The following is a 12,779-nucleotide window of genomic DNA, read 5'->3' as shown; positions in this document are numbered from 1 at the left end:
CACCCAGGAACCTCTCCAAAACTGGCCCTGCAGCCAAGGTAACACTCACCAGCTCCACCTGGGGACCCAGCCCTTCCAGGATCCGGTGGGCAGCCTCTGCCTTCTTCTGCAGGGAGGAAAGGAGAGAGGAAGAAAATAAAGTTATTTGTGCCATCGGTTACGAGCTGCAGCTCTCTGCTCCAGCTCTCCCCTCTGCTAAAACCACTTCTCAAACCTCCACAGAGCGTCACAAATCCCATCCCTGCCTGAGAGTGGGTGCAAAGGTTCAGCTCAGCCTCTGGACCCGCAGCAAAAACCCGTGGGTGAGGAAGGGCTCTGTGATCATGACGTGCCCAGGAGGAGAGCAAGCCCCTGACCCCTCTGGGTGCCAGGAGGGACTGTGGCCGGTACCTCTGCACGGCTGCCCTGCCAGCAGCAGCAGCAGCAGCAGGAGGAGGAGGAGGAGGAGGAGGAGGAGGGCGGGCAAAGCAGCACGCAGGCAGAGCTGATGATGCCCTTTCTAGGATTCATCGCTTGACGAGCATGTGATCATTAGAGTTGAGCTGCCCTTGGCTCCTCTCGCTTCCCTCCCCTCCCTGCCGCAGAGGAGCCCTTCCTCACCCCCTCCCGCCCCCGGCCAGGATACCTAGTGCTTAATAAAGGCAAAAAAACCACCCAGGAACACGTGGCAGGGGCTGTGCAGTGGTTACTAATTAAACAGGCCTGGAAAAAAAAAAAAAAAAAAAAAAAAAAAAAAAAAAAAAAAAAAAAAAAAAAGACATGGTTTGGCTGTAGCAGGAGCCTAAATAAAAGATGACATTTTCAGTAAACAGCACTTCCTTGCAAAGCCAGGCTGTTCAGGGGGTACTGACAGCCCAATAAATCCAGATCACTGCCACGGGCTGAGCTGCTGCAGCCAGATACTGACAGGGATGGGCACGAGGAGATGGGTTCAGAGGCTCAGATAAAACAGGTAGTTTTAGCTGTTTTGGGGTAAGGGAGATAGAAAATCCCCAGCTGCCTAAACAGGGAGCTGAGCCCCAGCCCTGGGGTCTGGGCTCCTGCAGAACCAGCGGGGCTTGGCAAACCCTGGGAAGAGTTTCCCCAGGGCAGGGAAGGGATTTCAGCTCACTAGCTCTCCAGCACCAGGCACCTCTCACACTGTCTCAGGGAAGGATGAGTTTCCCAAGGATTGTCTTCCCAAAGGCTGGCACACAGCCCTGCTGCTTGTCTCCACATCCACCCCCGTGGAGGTTTTCCAAAAGCTTCATCTATCCCCCCACTGCTGGCTGGTCCCCAAAAGCACTGATGCAGCTGTAGGTGTTGCAGACTCCTCACTGGAGCCTTGTGCACCCACACAGAGCCTGATCTGCACATGAGGACATTGGAAGAGTCACCCCAAGCAGCTGCACCCTGCCTGTGCTGGGGCTCAGGCTCCAGCCAAACCAGCCCTGTCCCAGGTGCAAAGCCTGCAGCAGGTGCCTCACCACAGCATGGCAGGAGAGGCTTCCAGTTCCTGGATTTACACTCAGGGGGACACAAAGCTTTTGTGCAATTTAAGTGACTTAGGGATGCTGAGAGAGATGTGACCAATGTGACCATGCAGGGAGCCTGCTCTGGCACCATCCCCCCTGCTGTCAGTGCATCCCTGCCTGGTTATCCACAGCACCCCCTCTGTGAATCTTGGGGCTCACAGATGTCACCATCACTGTGACACCCACCTGACTCTGTTAATGGGAATGAGCCAACTCTGCCCAGGGACCTGCCCCTTGGAAAAATACATCCCACAACAGAGAACTGTGAGCCAGAGCTTAATATTTTGGTCTTCATGAGCAACAAAATCTGCTAACCTTGGAGAACATCAGCACTGTGGCATCAAAGTGTCTTATAGGATTAAAATCAGGGGGTAAGATTTTCAGGAGAGGAAGATCACTAAAACTAAAAACATCAGTGGCCAAGAGGATGATTTGGCCAGTGCCCTCCTGCCTGCCATTGGTTGCTGGTGAGCAGGAGACATCAGCTTACCAAAAAATTTTTTATGTGCACCTGGGACAAAAAGCAGCAAACAAATTAATTGTATTCTGCATAATTATGGGTAGAAGATTGTGGCCTCACTCAAGGCAGGCAGTCCCACCATGGGCCTGTTCTCCTTGGCACCAGAGCTGGTGGAAGATGCCCTGGCAGCAGGGATGGCACAGCAAGGGACTGGTGATGCTGCAGGCCCGTGTGTACGAGATTAACTTTGAGAAAAGGCTGAATATATTCAGCTGCTGCATTTGCCATGTTTAGACAACTTAATGAGACAAGCCAGAGGCAAACCACCACAGGCAGAACATGTGGCGAATCAAGAAGAATGACATAATTTGTCTTGCATTAACCAAGTGCAATATCCAAGTCTCCAGAAGGAAAGATCAGGAGGAGAAGCTATTCCGAGCACGTCATATCTTTGTACGTACACAAAGAAATGCCTCTATCTTGAAAGCTGCCCAATTAACACTTGACACCCACTGTAATTGCTGATGCTCCTTGCTGCCTTTATCAGATCATAGCAGAACCATAATGAGCTGTCTGCAAGGCCTGGCAGCCCGAGGTGAGAGCTGGCAGCAGAATTGGGAGGAACATAAAACCAGCAGAAGGTTCCCACCGTGCTAGGGCTCATCTCTGAGGACAGACAGACACAGGGAGGTGTGTTCCTGCCCAGGGACCCAGCAAGCCAGAAGCCTGACTGGAGAATTTATGCAAACCTCAAACTGTTCAGGTACAAAGGCAGCCCCTCAGGCCCTCCTGGAGCAGGGGGACCTTTGCTAAAGACCATCAGCAGTCCTGGCAAATCCTTCCCCTCCAAAGGCATGGCCACCTAGGACTTGGTTCCAACACTGATTTTGTTAGGGGTATGTTTAGTGATGGACCCTGCAGAAGAAAACCACAGGGCTCATCCTGCATCTGCTGAATGACCCCACCAGTGCCTGCCTTCCTGCTGTTTGACAAAAATAAATTAATCAAGAAGCAAATCCAAGTCTTTACCTCTAGTGAGAAACATGAAGATCCTCACAACTTGTACAGTCTCTCTGCAGCTTCCCAGCAAGCAGGCAAAGACCCCTTTTCTTGGCCTGGTACAGAATCCTGAAATCTTGCAGTGGAGCAGTGGGGCTCATGAAGGGCCCTCCAAGTGCATTTTTGGAGGGATCAATGCCTCAAGAGCATGTCTGAACAAAAAACACCGTGGCTGCAGGGCCCAAAGATTCAGAAGGGAACCCACAAATGTATCAGGCAGCAGCAGAATGTCTCCCCCTGGGCAGGGGCACAGGCAGGGACACAAACTGTGCTCTTACCCCGGCTCATACTGCTCCAAGGAGCCTGGAGCTAAGGAGATCTTCACCAACAGCACAAACCTCCCTGCAGACTACAGAAATCTTCATTCTTGCCTGAAGAGCATTTGGCTTCCAAAGTAAACTCCAGCCCCCTTGCTTTTCCTTTGAAGAAACTTAAAATAGGCTTGGGAGGGGAAAGCAGGCGGGAGAGCAACTTCCCGGCCATGTGAGCTCCCGTGGGGACGAGGAGCCAGCCCCAGGAGGCAGCAGAGCCACTGAAACCAGAGCAGGGAGAGCCTGGGATTCTGCGTGGGCTCCTCTTAAAGCCAAGTTTAAAAATGGAAGAGAAGGAAACACAGGAGTTATTTTGAGAAAGCGGATCTGAAATTAGGAGGCGGCACTTTGTTGGACCGGCTCCAGCCGTGGCTCCATGCAGCACAAAGCTGCTGCAGCTGAACCGTGCTCCTGGGTTATTTATAGCAGCCCCTAGGCACAGTCTGGGGAATGGAGGGGTTCTCTTTGGGACCAGGCATGTCCTGCACACAGCAAAGCCCTTCCAGAGCAGGGGATTGCTCACAGGATGGAGCTGGGAAAAGTTCCTGTCCTGGTGCCACAATCCCCGGACAGGCGGGGCTGGGGGAGCAGCACGGCAAAGAGACAGGCTGGAGTGGGGTTTTGTTTAAAACAAAGTTCAGGAGAAGTGTGGCTGAAGTCAGCAGAAATCATGGAAACCCTCAGGCAAGACACCTCTCTACATGCAGCAGAAAGCAAACAGCACAGCCAAAATGTGCAGGGACCAAACCACAACCTGGCAATGCCCATTCCACAGGGAAAGATTTTCACTCCTACAGCCACAAGCACTATTTTTTTCTCTCCTTTAAACCTCAGCATGCTCTTCCTGAGAGCCAAACCACCCCAGCAATTTGCTGCCCTCCACACAAAGCAGGTGGGATGAGCCTTGGTGTTGTGGAAGGGAAAGCAACACTCAAAGCAACACTCCTCCCTCTGCAGCTCCTGCAGGCTTGGCCACCACAGTGCTCCCAGCAGACCAAGAATGGGCTCCCTCCACCCTCCCTGGGCTCTCCCTGAAGCCAAATGCCCTGAGCACCAGGGAACCTTGGTCAGCCTCACTGACTCCTCTCCCTGGCCCAGGGGATGATGCTCTCCAGGGATGCCCATGGGATGCTCCCACCTCCCTGTGCTGAGCTGGAGCCATTTCCCCCCACACCAGCAAGAACAGAGCACTGTCCCTAAGGCTGGGGCCAGGAGGTGATGCAGTGGGGGTTACAAATGACTCATCACAAATAGTAAGAAAACAGAGGAAACTGGTGACGTTGGAGCTGTGTGTTCACACCATTCCCATCCACCCTGCACAGAGTGTGACAAAGCCACTCATTTCAGTTATTTGCTACTCTCTGGCTTTAGCTCATCACTGCCAGACAGTTTCAGTCCTTGGCTTGCTCATACCCCACCCATGGCCATGGGGAACCCCCAGACACAGCTGGGTTTCCACTCACACTCTCATCCCACTCTGCTGCCTGCAAGGCTGGGGTGCCCTTCAAAGGCACACTAAGTGACGTGCCAGCAAGGTTTTACCACTGCAAACCATGGCTGAATGTTCCACCACTGCAAAACTGCTCAAAGTGCTGGCATTGCACAGAAAACTTCCAGAAATCCACGTTTTATCCCTGCAGCAGTTACAGGAAAGCTCCAGTCACACAACCCAAGAGCCAGGGCTGTGATTCAGGGTCTGCCTTTCAGCCTCCAGCAGATTTGGGATCTCTGCAATTCTCATCCTGAAAATGCAGGACACAGCCTTATCTGGTCTGGGTTAATCACACACAAATCTTCTAAGTCAATACACCTGTGGGGAACTCCAGATCCTGAAACAGGATCATTAAAGAGCCAAACAAATGGAAGTTTCCTTAAAATCCAATAAAAAATTAACAGATTCTCAATAACTCCAGGGTCATTGTTTAAATTTTATGTTTTTGGAAATCTTGCTATCATGCAGAAATAATAATAGTTTCTGAATTCTGGACTTTCCAGTTTTCCTCTGGACTTTTCAAAAGCCCATTTTGCTTTTTTGCTCCAGACTTTCACCAAGCCCAGATGAGGGAGAATAAAAGTTATTAGAAACAAAAGCAAAACAAACAAGGCCCTTTCATCAGCCAAATATGAAACACCCTCATCCTAACAACTACGTAAACTAGAATTTGAAAAATGCCCTGTAGATTAAATGCTCAAAAGCACTTTTACTGTTAAGGTCTTATTTACTGCAGCAGCTCCGTGCTGACGAGGCAGGCCTGATTCTTCCCTTTCTCATGTAAATCAGGAGTTCATAGAAAATCAGAGTTCTACAGACATCAAATCCCTGTAGGATCTGAGTCACACAGTGTCTGTGAGTAGTTAACAGCAAGCTTATACTCTGCAATGCTAAAAGCCTTCATTTATTTATTCTCTTATTTATGGATGGGGCATTAATGCTTTATGAAGGTATTTGAGGGTAAAAGGATAGCTGGGAACGTGCTCTGTACAGACACAACAGCAGCAGGGGGTGGAAAAAGTTCCAAACAGTCCTTTGAATTCCAATTTTACAGCACAATGCCGGATTTATAGATAGATAGCTGTGCCCTTTTGAAGGAACAAGCATCAAGACAGAAAACGAATTAAAATTTAATCTTATTGATTTCCACCAGCTCAATCTCAAGAGCAAGACAGACGCTGCTGCTGCTGCTCCCGCTGCCTGCACTGCATCAAACCCAGTTTTTCAGGGAGCTGACAGCAGAGCAGGGACGGGCACAGGGGTGGTGTGGGGGGCTGCTGGCAGCCCTGGCAGGCTGTGGAGGGTCACAGCTCGAGGTGTGCCCTCCCTCCCTCGGGGCAGTCACGCCACGTCCCGGCGCGACCTCGCGCTCTGCAGAAACCAGCCACGCGTTTCGGGACCTGGCTGCTCTGAGGGACACGAGCACCGAGCTGCCTGCTGGCCTCTGAGCAGCACTGCTGCTGGCCCTGGGCCACAGGCACCTCCAGCCACCTGCATGTGGCTCGCAGGGAGCTGGCCACGGCCACCTGTGGGTTCCACATCGCCACGAGGGGCAGAGATGGCGCAGGTGCCTCTGCGTGCACACAGGCGGGAATTTTTGGGGCACACGGGTGACTTGGAGGAGAATTCACTCAGCTAAGCCAAGCCAAGGAGAGCTCAGCCAGCCCTGTATCCCAGGGAAGGCACAGAGCAATGCTGCTCTCCTCCCTGGGCTTAGCAAGGGACTTGGAAATTTCTGTTTAAAGCACAAAAACACCTTCAAGCCCAGGTATGTTCAATCGATTTCAAGGGAAGGTGGATGCAAGGAATCCCGTGAACGCCCAGTGGAATAAAGCTACAGCTAAAAATACACACAGATGATCTGTTCTGGTCATGGGGATTTGAGGTGGAAGAAAGGTAAATTCTGTTGATACTATAACACATCCCAGAGGTGCAAATGAAAGCCCTCAAGGAGGCTGTGTCACACAGCCACCAGCTCTGAGGTGCCAGACCCAGCACAGATCAGCTTTCTCCCTCAGGGGAGACACTAAAATCACCCACAGGGTTTAATTTAGGAGATACCCAATGTCTCCATCACTGGATCAACAGAGGCATCCATCCCAACCTGATTTCTCCAGGTAGATCTGGGCTACCCTGCTAGCTCCCAGCTCCTGGAGAGGAGCTCTCAAGCACCCTGGAAGTAAAAAAATGTCCCCTGAGCTTCCACAGCGCTTCTCAAAGGCAATTGTAGCCCCCATAGCTGTTTTCAAACATCATTTTGTTTCTTCAAGGACTGAACGCACTTTTGAAAATAGGACTCAAATACTTCTGACAATGCTGCCCACTCTCTGTTCTTGGGTTAGTCCACTGACAGTACCAAAAACGTTAACTACCATTCTCCTAAATCCTTTCAGAAATGGCACCGTTGACACTTGCAGTTGAATTTCTGGCTTGGATACAAAATGTGTGTTTTTCTGTGAAGATTTCCCAGAAAGTACATTTTTGGGTGCAACTTCACAACCCATCTTTGGACACAAGAGAAAATGGCTTTGGTCAGCACATAGCAGGGGAGAAGGCACCTGGATCTCGAATATCAACTGTTCCTCTACAATCCAAGTCCCCTAAAAGCTTCCCAAATGCAACCACAGCCTCATAGTCCAGGATTTGATTGCAGCCAGGAGCAGCTTCTCTCCACTCTTCCCCAGCAGAATATGTACAGTCACCTTTTTTTTTTTTTTTTTTTTTTTAAATCAATTACATGTCCAGCAGAGTGTAGCAAGAGGGGATTACAGGTCACATTTTCCATAATTATCCCCTCTGACACTGAGGAACTTTTCAAATCATATGTGTTAAGTAGGTCATAAGAGGGAACAGCAGCGTGCTGGGCATTTAGCATCAGAAAACCTGAATTTGGAGAAAATCAGATACAGCCCAGCACCACCCTCATCCCAACCCCTCACCCATCCACAGCACGGTGGTGAGAAAAATATACAGACTTCCCTGATGAACCATAAGCTAAAATTAGAAACCATTCACGCCTGCAAAGCCACAGCTATCGCCAAAAGGAAAGTAGGTCACAGAATGGCTGGCTAACTTGATTTTCCGGCTTTTCTGGCTGCGCTGTCCTCACGTAACCCCTCCTCTCCCATGGAGCCCTTTGGGCTCTCTTTGTTCGGGGCACAAGTGCTGGCAGCAGCGGTGGGAACGGGGCTGGCTGCAGCACAGCCCCAAGCACAGCCAGGCAGGAGCCCCTCCACGAAGCTGCTGCCTCCCACCTGCCCGGGGACTGGCACAAGGGCTGGCTCTCTGCCCCCTCCACAACGCTGCTCCTTAAAGATGGTTTCAGGCTCTGCCAGCACTTCTGGGGTGCTTTCCTTTCTCGCCTCCTCCTGAGGCCTGAATATCCTCTTTTTATTTGCATTTCTTAGCGTGCACTGCCTCCCTCAAGCAAGCCACAAGCCAAGTGATGCGAGTAAATCTGGCTTTCCTTCCCTTTGTGCATGGGCTGGAGCCCTGGCTCAGCCACTACTGATGCTTTTCCCACAAGGAGACCTCCAGGCATCAGCTTCACTGCTTTTCCACGGCACAGGAGAGGCAGAAAAGCTTAAAATTTGGCTCAGTGACCTTCCTCACTCTAAATCAATACATTTCTATCCAGCTTGCTGTCCTTTGCTCCTACCAACTCACCTTGCAATTAATTGTAAAGCTGCAGGTCAGCACAGGAGTGTCTGGGCCTCTCCCATTCACAGACAGCTGGACACACCTGGAGGATCTGCTGCCATCAAACCCACCTCACAGCCACTCTTTTCCACCACAGTCTCAACTGGCTCTAATCCCAAAACCCTTTCCCTTCCAGCCTTTCTCCTCCTGGCCCCAAAGGAAGAGCAGTCACCACTAAAATGCATCCCAAACATTCAGTACAAGAGTCCCTGAATGTTCTTCAGCAGGGCAATTTCATCCTGGTTCCCACCCTTGTTACTGCAGCCTCAACAGACAACACTCAGCACTCCCTTCCTTGCAGCCCCAGCTCTCCCTGCTGTGGTTCTGGAAAGGCTCTTCCACCCTCAGCCATCAGCTGGCCACTGATGCTGTCAGCTCTCTGCTGGCCACAGACAGATCCTGTCCTCTCCAAAGGAGGAACCTGCCTGCAGCCTGCTCTGGTTTCTGTCAAGCCAAAGGGAAGGTTGTTGGTTGAGTCTCCTGCCCACAGGCTCCTCACACACGACAACAAGGGGACTTTACAAGAACAGGGAAGAATCACTGTTTGTATCCTATCCCTGGGGTAATTCAGACATGAACACAGAGGCAGCTTTGAAATTATACACACCTTTGGTTTCTGGGCACCCAGCTGGAATGAGTGCACCCATCACAAAGGTTAATGGTGAAACTCCTGGCACCAAGCTGGCTGAGATCAGCCTAGTCCTGCCAAAGGGACACCACCAGCTCTGAGCACTGTGTGTGACAGTGTCCCAGGTGTTATGGCTGTGGACTTTCCAGGAAAAATGTAGAACTAGAACTCCCTGTTTGCCCTTCACAATCTCTGCCATCAGCCATGAGACAGGGCAGAAATGCCAAGGGACCACTCTGAGTGGTGGTGAGGCTTGGAGAGCAGATCCTGTCTGCTGTGGAGAAGGTGGTGGGAGGGGATGTGTGACCCTTCTGATGTCATGGGCAGAGACAAGAGGTGACAAAGCAGGACAGGGGGCTGGCAGGACACCCAGCCCTGAGCCAGCTCCAGCTAATGGGGACTGCTATGATGCAGGCTGTTGGGGATGTGATGGATGAAGCTCACCTTTCCCTCCAGCCCCACCACCACACCCATTTCTTCCCCTTGTAATGTGGTTCAGCTACACAAGAGTGCCCGAGGAGGACGGGGCTCAAACAAACAGGAATAAAAATGTGAGAGCTCACTTTTTTTGAGCCTCCCCTCTTGCACAGGAGGCACAAGCCATCTAGCCCAGAACCCCAGAGAGAGCACTTGGTGGTGAGAATGGCTTTGAGGAGCACTCAGCACCTGCCCCAAAGCCCAGTGCTGTGAAGCCATCACCAGCTGGCGCTTGCTAATGCTTCAAACACAGCGACCTCAGCCCTCACCCACTCACACAACACACCGTGCCAGCACTGGGCTTCCTACTGCTCAGGGAGAGCAGCAGATGGAAAAAGGAAAACCAGGAAAATTGCACTGCCTGGGAGAGCAGGGTAGGCGATTTTTTTTTTCTTTTTAGGAGTCAGGCACCTGGATTTCTGCAGCTCCCAGTGAAATCGCAGGCCTCGCAATTCAAAATAATTAGCGACTGGTAGTTTTCCTTTTATGCAAAATCATCCTTTTTATCCAACACCTAAATGAAAATGAATATGCTTGATTATCTACCAAAGGGCCCAATTTCTGAGCACTGCTCCGATGCACACAGCAAAATCCATCTCTCCTCGGGCTGCTATTACAGGCAGTGGCTGATAAATGAGCGGTCAAGGCAGAGATCCAGAGCCAGGGATGCCAGCCTGACCTTTGTTAATGCTATTTGCAGCATCAAATATCCACAAATCCAGCCATGGCTGCATCCACATCCCTGCTGCTCCAGCCTGAGGGGCTTAGGGGCAGCCAGCAGAGCTCACAGCTGGCCTGCCAGTATCAGAGCACCACAGATGTCACCCTCCATCCATGCAGCCCACCCACCACGGCAAAGCCCTCCCCTTGAGGCAGCTTTCAAGCTGGTTCACTCCCAGGGGAGAGGATGAAGCAAACTGTTTAACAGAGAGGAGTCTGAAGCATCTCTTGAACGCTTCATCTCTGAGGCTGATCAGATGAAATCCCCCAGGCAGGTTCTTCAGAAGACATTAGTGCTCATCCACACCATCCTGACAGGGCTGCATCTACCCCACTCTCATGCCCTCCACCCCAAAGGTAACACCCAGGAAAATGCCCCACCTGATCCTCACCACCCTGCCCATCCCTGGCCACGGTGACACGGCACAATTTGCACTTGCATCGTTTCCAGACTCACCCTGTTCTCGTCGTAGATGATCTGCACCAAGCTGCGATGTTTGGACTCGATAGGAGGGGGAGAGATGGGTTTTTCAGGCTCTGGTGGTTTGGCTGCTTCTTCCTCCAACTGTTGCTGTGGAAGGAGAGGGGGGAGGAGGAGGGTGAGTCACAGCAAGGAACGCAGCAGTGCCTGTCCACACGAGACTGTGCGTGGTGCCGTGACCGAGGCAGAGCGCGCCATGGCAGATTCCTGGCAGCCAGGGCAGGCTGGGGCTGGGCTGGGCTGGGGCTGGGGCTGGGGCTGGGGAGGGAGGGAAGCTGCAGCAGTCCCAGCCACGCAGGCGCAGCCTGGCCTGCCCCAGGCACCGGCCCTGCGCTCGTGGGCCGCCGTGCTTCAGGTATGGAGGATGAGGACCTGCCTCAAAGGAGCCTCCTGGAACGGGCCTGAGGCTAGAAATAACGATTTTACTGGGAACACTTAAATGAAACCACAGCTCCAGCCCTGCTGCTACCTGCCTCTGGAGCTGCTGCTGCAGCAGGGAGAGCTGGAGGAGCCAGGGGTGATGAGCCAGGCTGCTCCCCACCCTCAGCTTCACCTTGCAGTGGAGTGCTTGGAGGACATGCCTTGGGATGACTGCTCTCCATCAAAGGACTCGTGCAGCAGCCAGCCCTGCACTCTGGGATATCACCCTGGTCAGCAGCCAAACCTGACATTCCACCTGAGCTCCTTCTCTCCCAGCCCTGGGAGCTGGGAGGAGACGTCCCAGCCCTTCCTGTGAGTTTGAGGAGCTGCTGAGCTGAAAGAGGAAATGACAGATTGCTGCAGGCTCCTCCTGGGGCCAGCCTGAGAGCAGGGAGAGCACAGCAGCTGCGGGGCAGCACAGGCACGGCAGAGGCTGGGAAAACACTGAGGATCTTTTCCCTGCTAGGCTCTCAATCTCCACATCTTTGTGGTTTCTTTTCCTGCAGCTAAAGCATCCCCTGTTGAAGCATGAGGAAAATCGAGCAGGTCTTGTACTAGGAAGAAAATGCACCTGGGACTTTTCTCAGAGGAGAGCACACCACTGATTTCCTGGGGACAGTGGTGGCTGGTGGCCTGAAAAGAAGGTGAGCATCTATTCCTCCTCCTCATCATCACCTCTGCTCCTGCTGATGACACCCTCAGCACACCAGGGCAGGAGGATGCACTTGGGATGATCCCAAGAAAGCACTTAAGCACCCAGACAGGTCTAATGGCTTGGCTGAGAAAACTCTCACTCCTAAAATTGTGTTTCAGTGGATGAAGCACCCTGTGCTGTGGACTCCAGCTTCTCACACATGGATACTTCTCTCCACAAAGGGAAAAGCAGCAGTCTAGGGAACACCAAAATACAGCCAAAAACCCTGGTGTTGCTGGCCAGAGCAGGGAGCAGGCTCTGGCAGCACAGCAGAGCCTGTGCCCCATAAATTGGCATCACCAACAGCCTTAGAGCTACTCCAGCCACGAGTGAGAAGAGCCAGGAACTGGCCAGCTTGAGCCATCTGCTCCCTGGAAGGGGATGAACCTTTCCCAGCCCTGCAGGGATCCCTCCTGCCTGCAAACAGCCACACATGGTGGCACATTGAAGGCTCCAACCACAGGAACAGCCCCCAGCCCTCTGTTGTTGTCACCCCTGGCCACATTTCAGGTGGCCCAAACCACAGGACAGGGGACAAGAGCTCCCTGGGAAAGGAAAAACCTGCAAAGCTGATTTGGCATCAGCCCTGGCACAGAAGCAGCACTTCCAGGACCTGCCAGCTCTTCCCTGATATCCTCCTAAGGCACCCTATCACACATCCTCACTCCCATGGGATAAACTCCAAAAACTCCAAAGAACGAGCCAGCAAAATGGATCACAGACATCTACTTCTGTTGGGGAAAATATTTTTGTATAAAAAAAAGTCAAAGCATCCCAAACTTGGCTATATGGTTCTGGAAAGCCACAAAAATTCTGCCAAGTGG

The 12,779-nt window shown here is 52.1% G+C and overlaps 1 protein-coding gene across 16 annotated transcripts in view; it reads right to left on the bottom strand.

Moving 5' to 3' along the window:
- Nucleotides 1-12,779, bottom strand: part of NCOR2 (nuclear receptor corepressor 2) — a 226,524-nt gene that overhangs the window by 100,064 nt on the left and 113,681 nt on the right. For all 16 annotated transcript variants that reach the window (XM_056504273.1, XM_056504279.1, XM_056504275.1 and 13 more), the window contains exons 6-7: nucleotides 10,818-10,931; nucleotides 50-106 (exon numbers count right to left, since the gene is read on the bottom strand). In XM_056504273.1, coding sequence (XP_056360248.1) covers nucleotides 50-106; nucleotides 10,818-10,931 — 171 coding nt within the window. The remainder of the gene's footprint in view (nucleotides 1-49; nucleotides 107-10,817; nucleotides 10,932-12,779) is intronic.

Source organism: Oenanthe melanoleuca, chromosome 15 (assembly GCF_029582105.1).
Source record: "Oenanthe melanoleuca isolate GR-GAL-2019-014 chromosome 15, OMel1.0, whole genome shotgun sequence".
In the NCBI taxonomy this organism is placed as follows: Eukaryota; Metazoa; Chordata; class Aves; order Passeriformes; family Muscicapidae; genus Oenanthe; species Oenanthe melanoleuca.
This window is presented reverse-complemented; position numbering and strand designations above follow the sequence as displayed.